We start from the raw sequence: 16,374 nt of genomic DNA, 5'->3' as shown, positions 1-16,374 counted from the left end.
TACTCTATTCACTGCTCACGATATGGTCTCCTCTATATTGAGGAGACCAAATGCAGATTGGGTAATCACTTTGCGGAACATCTCTATTCAGTCCGCAAGCACGACCCCGAGCCTCCAGTCGCCTGCCATTTTATTTCTCTGTCCCACTGCCAAGCTGACCTCTCTGTTCTCGGCCTCCTACACTATTCTAATGAAACTCAACATAATCTCAAGGACCACCACCATCTTTCGATTAGACACTTTACAGTCTTCTGGACTCAACATGGAGTTCAACAATTTCAGATCATAACCACTGCCCCAATTTCTTTCTTACAGCAGCTGTTGGTAATGATTCTACTATTTCCAATTACACCTACTCTAGACCCAACTTTTGTTCCTTTACTTGTCCCATTAGCATCTCCTTTTGACTTTCACCATCACCCTTTTGTCATTTAATCTATCTTGCTTTCCACTATCACAAACCTTCCCTTTTGACCTATCGTCTCCTCCTCTTCCCCTGCCACGAAACTTGCTGAAAACCGGTTACATCTCTAATTTTTTCCAGTTCTGATGAAACGTCATCGACCTGAAACGTAAACTCTGTTTCTCTCTGCACAGATGCTGCCTGACTTGGAGTATTTATAGCATTTTCTGTTTTATACACAAGTACAGTCCAACTAACTTAGCCAACCATCATCTATATGTACTCGTGCAAAAGGAACGCAGTCTCCATCACTTACACGCCAGAGTCCCAAAAGAGATTCCAGATTTTCCATGTCTTCCATCATAGACAAGCTTTGCACCATACCACAGTACAAGCACAATCGCACCCTGCAACATGAAAGTGATCAATGTTATTGTTCACAATATATATAACCTCCAGAAAGACAATGTACAATAGAAGCAAATATTTCATTACAGGTTGAATACTCAAGGCATCGCTCATGGACAAAAATAATTTTAAATATAAAAAAAAAATCTATGTTTTCTCCTAATACTGAGTATCCGCTAGTAGAGTATCATTATCCTTCTTTTGCTTTAAAATAGTTTAATTGCGCGAATTTACACCTATCTTTTCATTTAATAACCAGAACCAGTGTTTATATGTATAATACATATACATACACAAATTCATTCCTTAACAGCATAATTAGAGACAAAATCTATTTTAGAAAAATTAACATGTTTATTGTAAGGGAGCAGCAGAATCTGGGTCATGGAAGGCCATGAAGCAGGGCGCAAAGTGACCTGCAAGATTTGAGATGGTGCTGGGAGTGGCATAGAGGCAGAGAGCATAGCCCCTGAGCACTGGAGAGCATTTGGCAGGATACTGCTTTCCATTATGACTCGCACCCCTTGCTGGCAGAGAGGGGTTGATAGCTTGATCTAGAGCAGATTGAGCAAGGCCTATAAAACATGCCAGGTGCAGAAGGCAACAAGGTTAGGTGAGGTTGGAAAGTAGCAAAATATTTGGCTTGGTCACATTGTATCAAACTCACAGAATAATTGCTTTATAGGTGTTATGATGGAAGGATTGGCTAGAGAGCTGCTTGAGTAAACTGTAATATAATTGCTTTTTGGGCATCACCTGGGTGAGTGTACTCGAGATTAAGGATATTTATGAGAGATATTTTAGGTACATCAGTGTGTGTCTGTGTTAGAGAATGTTGATGTTGGGAGCGACTGAAATCTGGGGTGGTATTATTGCAACTTCTCTTAGAAATTGCGGAATATTGTGTTAATTAAAAATGTTATTTTTGGAAGCATTATCCCCCACTAAAACAACCCTCCATTTTTTCTGACTACCACCCCATATCGCAACACTGGTTTCCTCTTCAAAGATTTTAAATACGTGGTCACCACCCAAGGCAGTGCTTGCTTGTTATAAAATTCCCCTTTTGAATTCCTCAATACGGTTTTGCTTTGCACAGAGGACTAGTCAACATCATTAATGATGTTCTCTATGACTGGAACTGTGGTACATTATGCCACTTCCTTAACATTCTATTATGTTTGTACTGTATCTATGAATGACTCCACGAGGCAATGTGTTGTACTCAAACTGTAGTGACCTTGGTCCTTTATTCCTAACTCCAGAGTGAGGCACCCGCATGGTGGCTCCCCTTTTATGTAGCCCCTGCCATCAGGGCAGGACAAGAAACCCCGGTCTCCATCAGTTACACCCTCTAGTGGTGCCAGCATGTATATACACAGTGTAAACCTTATTGACAGTACATCAGGTAAACGAGTCTCCATCTTATGCAACTATACAGTGACTACAGAGAGTATATCTATAGTCTGCATATATAACATCACTCTCCCCAAAGTCCTTTGTGCCAATTACCTTTGCACTATGTGTTCTGGCTTAGTTCTCTCCAGACTTAAGTGCCAATAGCCCTTGCACCTTGGCTGTGCTTTGGCTTGGCGCTCTCCCTGTTAACCCCCAAGTCCTTTTGCTACAACATTGGGTAGTGGCCACTAGTTTGAATGGTTCGATGATGCGGTGGAGGTTCCAAAGGGTTCTGGGTGTGATCCATGGCTACATACATCCATTTCCCCCACCCCCACCCCCACCCCCCCAGCGAGAGCATGCAGCTGGCCCGTTACATAAACATACAGGATCAGACACAATGCAAGTACAAAGAAAGGAAGAATTTTTAAATTTTTTTTTAAACATTTTGTATCGTGACACCTTGGTTCAGTGACTTACATTCGTTACGTTTTACGGTCGTGCGCCAGGATTGGGTAGATTGCATAATTAGTTTAGTCATGGTCAGTACTGAGGTAGCAGTACAGATATGGGAGGAAACTAATTCCAGAGCAACCGGACGGTGCTGCACCTCCTGCTAGCAGGGTGGGCTTGGTTTGCTCACCTTGCCAGGACTCAGGGCCTTTGCCGTTGCCTAGTGGTGGGCAGAGTCACAGATGTGTGTGTCCTCCTTTGAGGGCTGCAGAATCTTCTGCCTGCTCTCTATAACGGTGTTGGGAACCTGGCTGTTCCAGGTCCCGTTTGGGGAACTCGTTCGTTCTGACCTTTCGCTCCCGGACATGACCGAGGTAGCCTGCGTGCATTGGTGCCGTTTTCGTTTCCAGGTCCGTGGCGAATAGTGCCATCGGGTGCCTGCAGTGTGGAAGAGATCTAGGACAGGGTATCAGGATCAGTGCCTTCACCCTCCTGAGGTCGCTGGCCTTTAACTTGTGGGAACACCTGGGAAAGGGCATCTTTATCCTCCCGAATTCGCTCACTTACTATTTTTGGGGACACACTGTTCCCGACATTTCGTTCTTTATATTCTTAATCGGTTCGTTACATTGATTGCCATGCATACAATGTCTCCAAGTTCAGTTGGTTGCAGGTCTCCTTTAAAAGAACCTTGCCATGCCATGCTGCTCCTCGCTGCAGCAGGAACGCCATCTTGCCTCTGTCCTCGAAGTTGACTATCTTGATCCTTCTCTCCTGCGATTCTGCCACAAAAGCTGGAAGAGTGCCTGTGAATTCGATCTTCCTCCCCAGGAGTCCTGCCACTGGAGCCAGGAAGGTACTTTTAGGCTGTTCCAGTCGGATCATTGCCACACAGTCATGATGGACGGTCTGTGCCTTAGGTGCTGCACTGGTCTGTTCTCTGGCCCAAGTGAAGATGAGGTTTTGCTCTGCCTCTGAGCACGGGGGACATCGACTGCTAGAGTGACGAAGTCTTCCCATTTCCACTGGATCTTCCCCATCCACCTTCTTCCGAGTAACGGACCATCACCTGCAACAATCCACTGAGGTAACTTGTGCACCACGCCATTATGGATTACACTTACATCCGCACTACCAAGGTCTGGGATCAGTTCCTTAATGTAGGTGCGCAACTTTTCCTATACTGGAACCAGCTCAGGTCTATTTTTGTTCCAAAGCCTCTCGAAGGCATCCTGGCTCATCACTGACTGGCTCGCTCCAGTGTCCACTTCCATGAAGACTGCAACGCTGTTTATCTCGACTTCCATCTTCACTGGAGGACAATCGATGGTGCAGGTATACACTCCATACACTTCTTCTTGGGGCTGAGCTGCCTCTCTGGCCAAATCATACTCTCCGCTGGATTCAAAGTCATCTACCGACTCCTCTGCTAGACGGTGAGTCGTATTTCTTTTACACATACGCTGGAGGTGGCCCTTCGTGTTACAGGCTTTGCATACGTACTCAGCAAACTGACACTGGTGAGCCCTATGGTTTCCTCCGCAACGCCAGCATGGTGCTACTCAATTAGCACCCCTCGGCGGACTCGGAGTTCTGGAACCCTGAGGGCTGTGCTCTCTGCCCTGGGCAGAGCCACATTCTAGTCTTGCCTGTGAAAGGCACCATTCTGTGTACAGTTCTTGCCGGGTTTGAGTCCACAGGCTGAATGATTTGCTTGGTGCTGCAGGTTGAGGTCATGAACGCCTGACTGATGTTGATTGCTTTCTACAGGTTGACTGTGGTGTCGGCAGATAATAGCTTGTGAAGGAAGCTCTCGTGGCCAATTTCTATAACGAAGATGTCTCGCAATGCTTGCCAAAATCACACGCTGCTGCAAATCTCCTGAGGTCGGCTGAGATGTTTTGCAATCTCCTGACCCTCAGGTCTGCGGTGAGTGTAGAATCTGTGCCTGGTTTAAGTTGGTCGCGTATTAGTTCAGTCAGGTCATCGTATGTTTTATCCTTGGCCTTCGGGGTGCCAGCAAGTCCCTGACAAGGCGGAAGACCTTGGGCCCACAACTGGTCAGCAGTATAGCCTTGCGCTTCTCCGCCAATGTGTCCGTCTCCCCTGCCAGGTCGTTTGCCATGAAATATAGCTCGAGCCTTTCCGGGAAGGCATCCCAATCATCACCCTCTGCGAAGTGTGCCAAACGTAGCCATAATATCACGTGAAAGTCCTTATTCTGGTCGCCAGTTATTATGCTTGTACTGTACCCATGAATGATTCTACGAGGCAATATTGTACTCAAACTGTAGTGACCTTGGTCCTTTATTCCTAACTCCAGAGTGAGATAGCCACATAGTGGCTCCCCTTTTATATAGCCCCTACCACCAGGGCAGGACAGGAAACCCCGGTCTTCACCAGTTGCACCCTCTAGTGGTGCCAGCATGTATATACACAGTGTAAATATTATTGACAGTACATCAGGTAAACAAGTCTCCATCTTATGCAACTATACAGTGACTACACAGAGCGTATATCTATAGTCTGCATATATAACATCTCCATGGTCAATCTCTTAATTACATAGAATCTAGAGCACAGAAACATTTCATTTGGCCCAACTGGTCTATGCCAGTGCTTATGCTCCATGCAAATCTCCCACTCTAATTATCTCTTCCCACCCCGCTCCATATCCCTCTATACCCTTCTCCCACATGCCTGTATCAAGCTTTCCTTTAATTGTTTGATCTGTTTTTGGCCATCTTATATTTATGCCCTCTTGTTCTGGAGTTGCCTACAAGTGGAAACAATTTCTCTACGCCCACCCAATTGCAACCCTTCATAATTTCAAAGACTGCTATCAGGTTTCCTTAGTCCCTTTTCCAGAGAAAAGAGCACCAGCCTGCTCAATTTTTCTTGATAGTGCAGAATTGTGGGGGTGCAACTTTCTCCATGGCATGAAGGTCAAAAATACACATAGTACTCCAAGTGTGATTTAATTAAGGCACTCTATAACTAAGATTACGGTGCTACTTTTGTCTTCTATTCCTCTACAAATTAATCCCAGTACTTTGTTTGCACTCTTTATGGCCTGAACAACTTGAATTGCTACTTTTAGTTATCTGTATTCTCTAATCTCATTGCTCTTTGCTCCACCAGCCTGTCCTCGCCGCACAGCACTGACCCCCATTCATCAAGATCCATGGCGCGGCCCTGGACAATGTGGACAACGTCCCTTATCTCGGGAGCCTCCTAGCAACAAGAGCAGGCATCGACGAGGAGATCCAACACCGCTTCCAGTGCGCCAGTGCAGCCTTCGGCTGCCTGAGGAAAAGAGTGTTTGAAGACCAGGCCCTCAAAACTGTCACCAAGCTCATGGTCTACAGGGCTGTAGGAATACCCGCCTCCCTGTATGGCTCAGAAACATGGACCATGTACAGAAGGCACCTCAAGTCGCTGGAGAAATACCACCAACGATGTCTTACAAGATCCTACAAATCCCCTGGGAGGACAGACGCACCAACGTTAGCGCCCTCGACCAGGCCCCAGCATTGAAGCACTGACCACACTCGATCAGCTCCGCTGGGCAGGCCACATAGTTCGCATGCCAGACACGAGACTCCCAAAGCAAGCACTCTACTCGGAACTCCTTCACGGCAAACGAGCCAAAGGTGGGCAGCGGAAACTTTACAAGGACACCCTCAAAGCCTCCCTGATAAAGTGCAGCATCTCCACTGACACCTGGGAGTCCCTAGCCAAAGACCGCCCTAAGTGGAGGAAGTGCATCCGGGAGGGCGTTGAGCAGAGTCTCGTCGCCGAGAGCATGCAGAAATCAAGCGCAGGCAGCGGAAAGAGCGTGCAGCAAACCAGTCCCACCCACCCCTTCCCTCAACGACTATCTGTCCCACCTGTGACAGAGACTGTGGTTCTCGTATTGGACTGTACAAGCACCTAAGAACTCATTTTTAGAGTGGAAGCAAGTCTTCCTCGATTCCGAGGGACTGCCTATGATGATGATGATGATGATGATGATCCTCCTCCTATACCCTATTTAGTTTCTTACATTCCAAGGAATAAGTGCCCTCCTTATTCCCCCTACCAAGTTGAACCACCTCACACTCGTTAAATTGAATTTAATTTGCCATTTATCCTCCCATTCTGCAAATCTGTTTATGTCTTCATGTATTTTGGTAGTCAACATTGTTATACATTATTAGCTATAACCCCCCAATTTGGTGTCATCTGCAAATTTTGACACCATACCTCCAATTCCCCAGTCCAAATATTTTATGTACATGGTGAAAAGTAGTGGATCCCTGCAAGGCAACACTTCCCACTTTCTGACAGCCCCTAGAAACCTCCCTTAACTCCTAATCTGTTTTTTTAGCCAGCTTTCAATCCCTTCTGTTACCTGGCCCTTAACTTCACACGCCCTGACCATAAACCTTTAATGTGGCACCTTATCAAAAGCCTTCTGAATATCCATGCATATCTCATTCACTGCACTGCCCTTGTCTACTCTTATTTCTTCAAAGAATTCAATTAAGATTGGTTAAACATAACCAGCCTTTTAGAAATCCATATTGACTGAAAAAAAAATTCTCCCCATATCTAGCGCTTTTGTTATCTCAGATTTTAGCAAAGGTTCCAGTATAATTCCTACCACCGAGGTTAAGCTAACTGGTTTATAGTTACATGTATTAGTTCTATTCCTCTTTCTGAAGCTAGGAATGACCTTTGAAGTCCGCCAGTCCTCCGGCACTATTCCTTTTTCGATTGATTTTTTTTTATAAATGAGCTCTAGTGTCTCTGCTATCTCTTCCTTAGTTTCTTTGACTATCTGTGGGAGAAATCTATCTGGACTTGGAGTTTTGTCCTCAAGTTTGGCTAGTTTGACTAGCATCTCCTTTTTTCTATCTTAACTGTTGTCATATCCCACTTGACATCTACTATTGTCATTTCTACTTTGTTAGCCTCTTCAGTGAAAACTGGGACAACAATCTATTTAGTATCCCTGCCATTTCAGTACAGTACCACAATTTTATCTCGCTCATTCCTTAGTGGCCTCATCCCTATTGCAATTCTCCTTGTGTTACTTTTTTATATTTAATCAAGAAATAAAAATGAATAGTGCAGAACAGCTCAAAATTCATGATGTAGATGACAGAGACAAAAAGATTATATTAATTTTATTATTAGTCGGAATGTTTAAGGTGAAACTGTATGTCTATAATGATGTAAAATTGTAATATTGCAGTCAGCCTCTAACCTGGCCAATTACTCCATTCTAACCCCTCACAGACCAACAGCTCAAAAAAGATTCATGCTAACCATGTGGCACTTCAGAGCTGATAGTCGAAAAAACAATTTCAACCAGTTGCCAACAGTTCCCAATTCCACATCTGTTTATCCTCTATTCCAGATATTTTGCCAGGACTCTGTCCCTCCTAGACCTGCTCAAGGTCGGCCCAATATTCCAGCTGCACTCCTTCCTTCCCAGTTGTTTTAGGAGTGGCACTGTACCACACTATGCCCACTCACCTTCCCCTTTCAAAGCCCATTCTCCAAGTTGTGTGCACAGCAGGGTGCTGCTACAGACCAGGACCATTAGGTTTAAGCAAGCAAAGAGTTTCACTTAACTTATGACTTGGCTGCTATAACCGCTTCTAAACATTAGAGCAGAGACAGAGCAAGCTAATGACTCAGGAGATCAACATCTATAAGCCAAGATCCTGACCATGCCTCCTTGTCCTCTGAAAATTGTTGCTGCTGGTCATGCTGTGCCCTAACTCAGACAACATTCTGGGTCACAAGTATGAAAGCTCATCAGTAAAGGGACATATCTAAGATACTTATAGTGAGTTACATACAAAAGAGGAGAGAGAGTGAAGGAATTTAAGAACGAGTAATAGAAAGCATAGTGAAAAGGATAGAAAGAAAACAGTGAGGGAGATAAAATATAAGAAGTAGTTACAAAAAGAAATACAAGTTTTACTTTGTCTTCAAGAAATATTGAAGTCAACGAGTTCCATTAAAAAAAAATATGAGTAATACCTTTAAATTCTACCTTGCATTCACTTTAATCTGTGTAGGTTTTACATATTGACCGAGTTCAATACTTGAATCAAAAATGACGAGGATATTCTGAATGTATCCACTGTCAAAAATAGAACAAAATAGACTTGGACGTTGCTTAAAATCTAATGAAGCTTTCTTTTCTCCATAATTTTCTCTCTTTTTCTACACCTGCCTCCTGAAGATGTTAAGATTTGACAAATCCAGCAGAAACTCCAACTGATTTTTTTCCTCTCCTCCCTTAGCCAGAGGTCAATTGTTTTGCTCCACTGTCACCTTGGCCGATATCAGCTAATTCAGCAGAGACCAAGGGTCAAACTTGCAACCTTCCTGGTCTGCAATGACTCAGTAACACACAGTACATTTACACAACTAGTCATTTGGGAAGTGAAAAGAAGGCAGTTTTAAATTTACAGTCATGACAGACTGGATCCTCTGGACATTATCACGTCATTAAACACCCTGGCCCCTATTTTCGCTTCGATTGTGCGCTGTTTTTTTGGTGCGTGCCATTTTTTGGCATGAAATCCTCAGTTTCCAACTTTCGCCAATGTATGTACATCGGCACCGACCATGTGCGGCAGTTTAAAAATTTTTGGCACAGACATGAGTGAAAACAGGATCGGGCGCCGTTTGAGCAGTTAAGCGATTTTGGCCGTCCACGATTTTTTTCAGTGCAGTGCACACTGCCCAAAAGCCCCCCCAAAAAACCTTCCGTGAACTTAAGGAAATTGGTGTGGCGCACAAAAGGACATTGAGGCCATGCGAAAGGCGACAAAATAAAGTACAAATGCATGTATTTTTTTTTGACAGAGTACGCTGAAAATAACTCAAAGTAATTTCCAAGTTTTTGGAGTGAGACAATGTAGAAACACAAATGTAATTTTTTCCAGAGGGAACTGAAATAACTGTCTGACTGGGTTCTTTTTCACCCCAACACATTCGTTGCTGACCGGGCTCCAGGCACAGGTCGAAGGATTGCCTGCCGGGCTGGATCGCAAGCTTGGCCAGACACAAGCACCAGAGCCCGGGCTGCTTTTGAAGCTGAGCGTCGAGTTGTTGTGCTTGTGTCCGTCCGAGCTTGAGATCCTGCTCGGCCGGCACTCCATCGACCTGTGCCTCGAGCTCAGGCAGCATCCGAAATGGGATGTTTTGTGCACAGGCACAGCAGCAAGCTAGAAATCACCACTTGTCACAGGTGACCCAAGAAAACTACTGTACAAACAAAAACACATGCGCAGGTCAGGGTGTAGTCCGATCTAGGGCATCACTCAGCCTTGTGGAGCAAACCGGTGAGGAAAGGTGTCAGTGATTTAACTATTTATCTGCATAATAACAATAATAATGGGTGCAATTTTAGCATGCCTGATTTGATAAGGGCGTTGGCCATACAGATCAGCCATGATCTTATTGAATGGCGGAGCAGGCTCGAGGGGCTAGATGGCCTACTCCTGTTCCTAATTCTTATGTTCTTATACATGGCATGCAGAGGCGACGAATAATTCAACATCGATATCAGGGAGATAGATTGATGAGGAAGAGGCCTTACCCTCAGTGAGTCTATAGGGAGAGGTGCTCATACCTGCAACTGAGTGAGGCAGATTGCATTCGCAGGCTGCGATTCCCAGAAAGGAGGTCATCACGGAGATCTGCCAACTAATCAGGCCACCTCCCCATCAATCTGTCTCCCTGATATCGATGTTGAATTATTTGTCGCTTCTGCATGCCATGTATGGCCAACGCCCTCATCACATCAGGCATGCTAAAAATTGCACCCATTATTATTGTTATTATGCAGATAAAGAATTAAATCACTGACAGCTTTCCTCACCGATCAGACATACGGCCAAGAAGTGGAAGGAAAACTGCTCTACCTGTAGAAGTAAAGGTAACAGTGTCACTTGCCTTCTATGCTACGGGATCATTTCAAGCTTCAACTGGGGACGTATGCGCGAGCTCGCAGCACGCCACCCATTGCTGCATTCGCCAGATGACAGCTGCACTTATGCCAAAAGGGACTTGTTCATCACTTTCCCCATGACCACGCAGGCAATGAGACAGAGGGCTGTGGAGTTCTCCAGAATTGCTGGCTTCCCCAAGGTACAGGGTGCCATTGACTGTACCCACATGTCCGTAAGAGCATTCTTGGAAGATTCAGAGGTATACCGCAACATGAAAGGGTTCCACTCCCTAAATGTGCAGCTGGTGTGCGATGATCTGCAGTGGATCATGGCAGTGGATGCCAAATATCCCGGTAGCATCCATGATGCTTTCATCCTATGTGAGAGCGTTATATCTGCGATGTTTCAGGAGCTGCCAGAAGGGCAGAGCTGGTTGCTCAGGAACAAAGGTTACAGGCTCGTCAACTGACTATGACCCCCCCTAACGCAAACCCTGCGCTGAGGTAGAGCGTCAGTACAATATGTCCCACATAACGACAGAGCATCCTGGAGAGGACAATTGGCATTTTAAAGCAGCATTTCCGATGCCTAGACCACTCTGGAGGCTCCCTGCAATACTTCCCTCACCACGTCGCTCAGTTCATTGTCGTGTGCTGCATGCCGCACAACGTGATCATGAGGGGACAGATACTGGACATTGAAGATCCCCCTGAGAGGAGAAGGAGGGAAGAGGAAGAGGAAGAGGAGGAGGAGGAGGAGGACCAGCAGCAGGAACAGGAACCACCTCAAGCTGCAGGACGACGGCGGAGGAGGGTGGAGTGACAAAGGGGACATCTAGCCACTGCTAGAGACTTGCGTCAGTGGCTAATCCGTGAACGTTTTTCTGTCTGAAGGCTAAACGGCAGCATGTTTGATTATAGTGTCGCACCATGTTTGCACTTTTAACATTGTTGTGTTGGTTTATGTTGGCCTAATATATACTGTTGGTTAAATTCACAAAATAATGCGCTGATTCTGGTTAAATTAAAAGAATAGGTTTATTAAACATTTGTACTTTAGCTGCACGCCAGGAAGAGGCAGGTGGTGATCCAGAAGGACAAGCAGAAGTACCAGGAGAAGTTGCACCTGAGGACATCCAGAAGAGAGAGAGTCCAGAATAGTTTTCTGATTTTGAGCAGGAAGATCTGGATGGAGGCCAGCATGACGATCCCCCCACTGATCAGATGGTCATATTGGACCTGCAGCCGGTGGAGCCCATGGATCAAGATGCGGGTCACAGTGTGGTTCAGCAATGCACACCTGAGAGAGGGATGCCCAATAGAGATGTTTGTTTAGCAGCAGGGGAGGGGGCAGAGAGACCTAAGTACGCAGCTTACACAGTGCAGGGGCAGGGTCCTTTCAAAGACCACGATGATAGCACATTGCATAAACCGAAGTTTAGTTGACACACACACCACACAAAAGAAATGGCAGTGCATACTTACTTTAATTGTCCTAGGTCCTGCCACTTCTTTTTCAGCTGTCCGCCGATTCTCCAGGTACTCTACAGCAACATCATCCCAACATTGAGCCATTGCAGCAGGTTTTACTTTTTCTCACTTTTCCCCCCCCCCTCGAGTTGCCAGCAGATCCCACTTCCTCACAATGATATCTACCAGGGATACCACTTAGTGTGGGAGAAATAAAAAGGTCCTTCCTTCTCCTTGTCCTTCGAATTCCTCTTCCACTTCCCTCAGCCATGTTTTGCAGGAGGTTTTAATGCTCAAAATTGAAGATCCAGCCAGCATGATCCGATCACAAAAGGAAAAACGATCCGATCACAAAGGGATGATCCAGACCAGGAAGTTTCTTTTTGCACATGTCCAGAGAGCTTTAAGCGCAGACTTGAAGCTCTGCCTCCCCAGACAACTTGGGAGAACACGGCACCAAATTCAAATATTTGTTTGGCGAAAGTACTGATTTATTTTCTGCCGCGAACGTACACAAAAAAATTGTATGTTAACATGCGCGAGCGCCAAAAATCCAGCCAGTGGAAAATAGGGGCCCCAGTCTTCAAATAAAACAAGGGTAAGTTTAAAAAGTGAAACTTAGGAATTAAGGGCCCAAATTTCCCCACGAGTTGCACCTGTTTTTCTGGTGTAACTTTATTTTTAGTTGCAAATATGGCCATTTAATTTGCGCCAGTGTAAGTGAGTTAGTTAGGTTTTTTGTTAGGTCAGTTTTTTTTTTCCCCCAAAAGTGGGCGTTCCCAGCCACTTACACCATTTATGTCAATTTGGCCAGAAAAAAGTTGTACTAAACTAACTTAGGGCAGCGTATGTGTCCACTTTTGTCCGCACAGAAAGACCTTACTTACAGTTAAGGAATTGGCGTAAGTAACAACATTTAAAGCACCACCAAGCACCAAACAAAGTAATAAGCAATCAATAAATAATTAAAAAATAGAAGGAACCCTGCCCCTAAAGCACCAAGACCAAAGTAATAAGCAATCAATAAATAATAAAAAAATAGAAGGAAACCTGCACCTAAAGCACCAAAATCAGTCAATAATACTAGAACTTCTACCTTAGGGAACGCAGCAGGCCGCCGATGAGGGAGCCCATTCGGCCAGGGCTAGGGACAGCGTGTTTCGGGCCCCTCCCACACAGCCTGCAGTGTGTGTTTGCAGAAACGGCCTGCCAGGAGCTACTGCACATGCGCGCAAACTCTAGCCAGGACCTAGCTCCACCCCCCTCTCTCTGTTCTGTGCCACGCCAGCTCCACAGACAGCCCGAGAATCGGCCATGATCACAAGTATTTTTTTTGCCGCTGCTTCGGATCTAAAATGTCGACCGGGGGCTCGGAGGTGCGCCGAAAAAATGGAGGGCCAAATTTGGGCCCTAAAAGATGTCTTAACTGATTTATCCTCAAATGCAGTCCAATTTATGCAGCTTGATGAAAGCTTTTATTTTAACTTTTATCTAGTAGCAATATAACTCGGTTTATTTTGCAGCTTTTTATTGTGTGTTTAACTGAGCACATTATTTTAAAACCATGAAGCAAAGTAGTGCATAATCGTTAAGAATCACACTTTCTCTGCATCTTACCTGGGTAATTCAGAACCACTTACTCAAGCTATTTAATTCACTCATTCAACATCTGGCTTTAAAAAAGAACCTATCTTTTATACTGTGCTACTGATCAGAGACCAGTAGTCAGATGTACAGTCGACAGCACTGGATTTATACTGCTGATTGCAAATTCTGCTCCCATGAGAGAACTCGGCACATACTCCATTCCAGTAAATGTCACAATGTTCTGAGCGTAGGAAGGAGCACTGTTTTATTGAAACTTTGTTTTAAAAAGGCACTTTATGAAGCTAAGAAATCACCTCAACATTTCTCATACCTGGCATGACACTATACTGTAATTTGCAATGTCAAGCCCAGGTAATGATAGACAGCTTCTCTCTAGAGGGGTGGGGTGGGGTGGATCCTGCGTCACTATTCTCCAAATTTAGATTAGGACTTGCCGCCGAAGTTACACTACAACCTCTATGTCGTTGAGATGCAGATGTGACAGTGTAACTACTCTCTATGCTATAAATTTGACAGAATGCTTCTTAATGGTTGAAACTCTTTTAGGAGTAAACAAAAAACATTAAACCGTGCCCCCCGATCTGGGGGAAACACCAACATTTACAAGGCCCTTTTTTTATTTTTTGGGGTTTTTTTTGGGCACAGAATCAAATTTTTTTCCAAGTGCCCCCTATAAAAGGGGAGGGGGACACTAAAAGCACCGCCAATTAAAACAAATTAACTTAAAAACATAAAATCAAATTAAAATTTGGTTGAACACTGAACACTTGAGATGCAGCCGAGTCCAATCTGCTCAATAAATGAAAACAGTGTGCACAAGAACTGGAAGAGCCCCAGGCTTTTCAAACCTGAAAATCTTATCTATACTGCACACCAATAGCCACGACACAAGTCAGATTTTATACACATCTGAAAACCTTGCCGATTGTCTCAGTCTACATTACCCAAGTAGGTCCAAAACATCTAAAGAATTAAGATGCAACTAATTTGCACCATTGAGAATTAACATTAACTTTCTACAAATCTGCAAAGATTCTTCTGATTATATCCCAGTGGAAAACGTTTAGCCATTACTTAACTTCCTGTAGCTGTGCACAGTGCCAGGAAACCCAACTCTTGGTACAGAATCAGTTTTCATGCAAGATTTCCTATTCACATTTCCAAACTAGCTCATACAGAACACTACTTGTTTTCCAATGGATTTAACAATGGTCAGCTGGTGGTAGCATGGAGTCAAAAAGGTTAGAACATAAGAACATAAGAAATAGGAACAGGAGTAGGCCATACGGCCCCTCGAGCCTGCTCCGCCATTTAATAAGATCATGGCTGATCCGATCATGGCTGATCCGATCATGGATTCAGGTCCACTTCCTTGCCGGCGCTCCATAACCCCTTATTCCCTTATCGTGTAAGAAACTGTCTATTTCCGTCTTAAATTTATTCAATGTCCCAGCTTCCACAGCTCTCTGAGGCAGCGAATTTCACAGATCCACAACCGAGAGGAAATTTCTCACCTCACTTTTAAATGGGCGGCCCCTTATTCTAAGATTATGCCCTCTAATTCTAGTCTCCCTCATCAGTGGAAACATCCTCTCTGCATCCACCTTGTCAAGCCCCCTCATAATCTTATATGTTTCTATAAGACCACCTCTCATTTTTCTGAATTCCAATGAGTGGAGGCCCAATCCACTCAGCCTTTCCTCATAAGTCAACTCCCTCATCTCTGTAATCAACCTTGTGAACCTTCTCTGAACTGCCTCCAAAGCAAGTATATCCTTTCGTAAATATGGAAACTAAAACTGCATGCAGTATTCCACGTGTGGCCTCACCAATACCCTGTACAACTGTAGCAAGATTTCCCTACTTTTATACTCCATCCCCTTTGCAATAAAGGCCAAGATTCCATTGGCTCTCCTGATCACTTGCTGTGCCTTCATACTAACCTTTTGTGTTTCATGCACAAGTACCCGCAGGTCCCGCTGTACTGCAGCACTTTGCAATCTTTCTCCATTTAAATAATAACTTGCTCTTTGATTTTTTTCTGCCAACCTCACACATTCCAACATTATAGTCCATCTGTCAAATTTTTGCCCACTCACTTAGCCTGTCTATGTCCTTTTGCAGATTTTGTGTGTCCTCTTCACACGTTGCTTTTCCTCCCATCTTTGTATCTATGGCAAACTTGGCTACCTTCCTCCAAGTCGTTAATATAGATTTTAAATAGTTGGGGTCCCAGCACGGATCCTTGCGGCACCCCACTAGTTAATGATTGCCGACCAGAGAATGAACCATTTATCCCTACTCTGTTTTCTGTTCGTTAGCCAATCCTCTGTTAATATATTACCCCCAACCCAGTGAACCTTTATCTTGTGCAGTAACCTTTTATGTGGCACCTTGTCAAATGCCTTCTGGAAGTCCAAATACACTACATCTATTGTTTCCTCTTTATCCACTCTGTTCGTTACATCCTCAAAGAATTCCAGCAAATTTGTCAAACATGACTTCCTCTTCATAAATCCATGCTGACTCTGCCTGACTGAATTTTGCTTTTCCAAATATCCTGCTACTGCTTCTTTAATAATCGACTCCAACATCTTCCCAACCACAGACGTTAGGTTAACTGATCTATAGTTTCTTGCTTTTTGTCTGCCTCTCTTTTTTTTTTTAAATATGGGCA

At 44.5% G+C, this 16,374-nt stretch overlaps 1 protein-coding gene across 3 annotated transcripts in view; it reads right to left on the bottom strand.

Annotated features, from left to right (window-relative positions):
* The window catches only part of LOC139268297 (uncharacterized), a 176,307-nt gene that overhangs the window by 97,313 nt on the left and 62,620 nt on the right, over window positions 1–16,374 (bottom strand). For all 3 annotated transcript variants that reach the window (XM_070886358.1, XM_070886359.1, XM_070886360.1), the window contains one exon: window positions 720–810. In XM_070886358.1, coding sequence (XP_070742459.1) covers window positions 720–810 — 91 coding nt within the window. The remainder of the gene's footprint in view (window positions 1–719; window positions 811–16,374) is intronic.

The sequence above is a fragment of the Pristiophorus japonicus genome, chromosome 8 (genome assembly GCF_044704955.1).
Source record: "Pristiophorus japonicus isolate sPriJap1 chromosome 8, sPriJap1.hap1, whole genome shotgun sequence".
Classification (NCBI taxonomy): Eukaryota; Metazoa; Chordata; class Chondrichthyes; family Pristiophoridae; genus Pristiophorus; species Pristiophorus japonicus.
The sequence above is the reverse complement of the archived record's forward strand: the minus strand, read 5'-3'. Positions and strand labels throughout refer to the sequence as shown.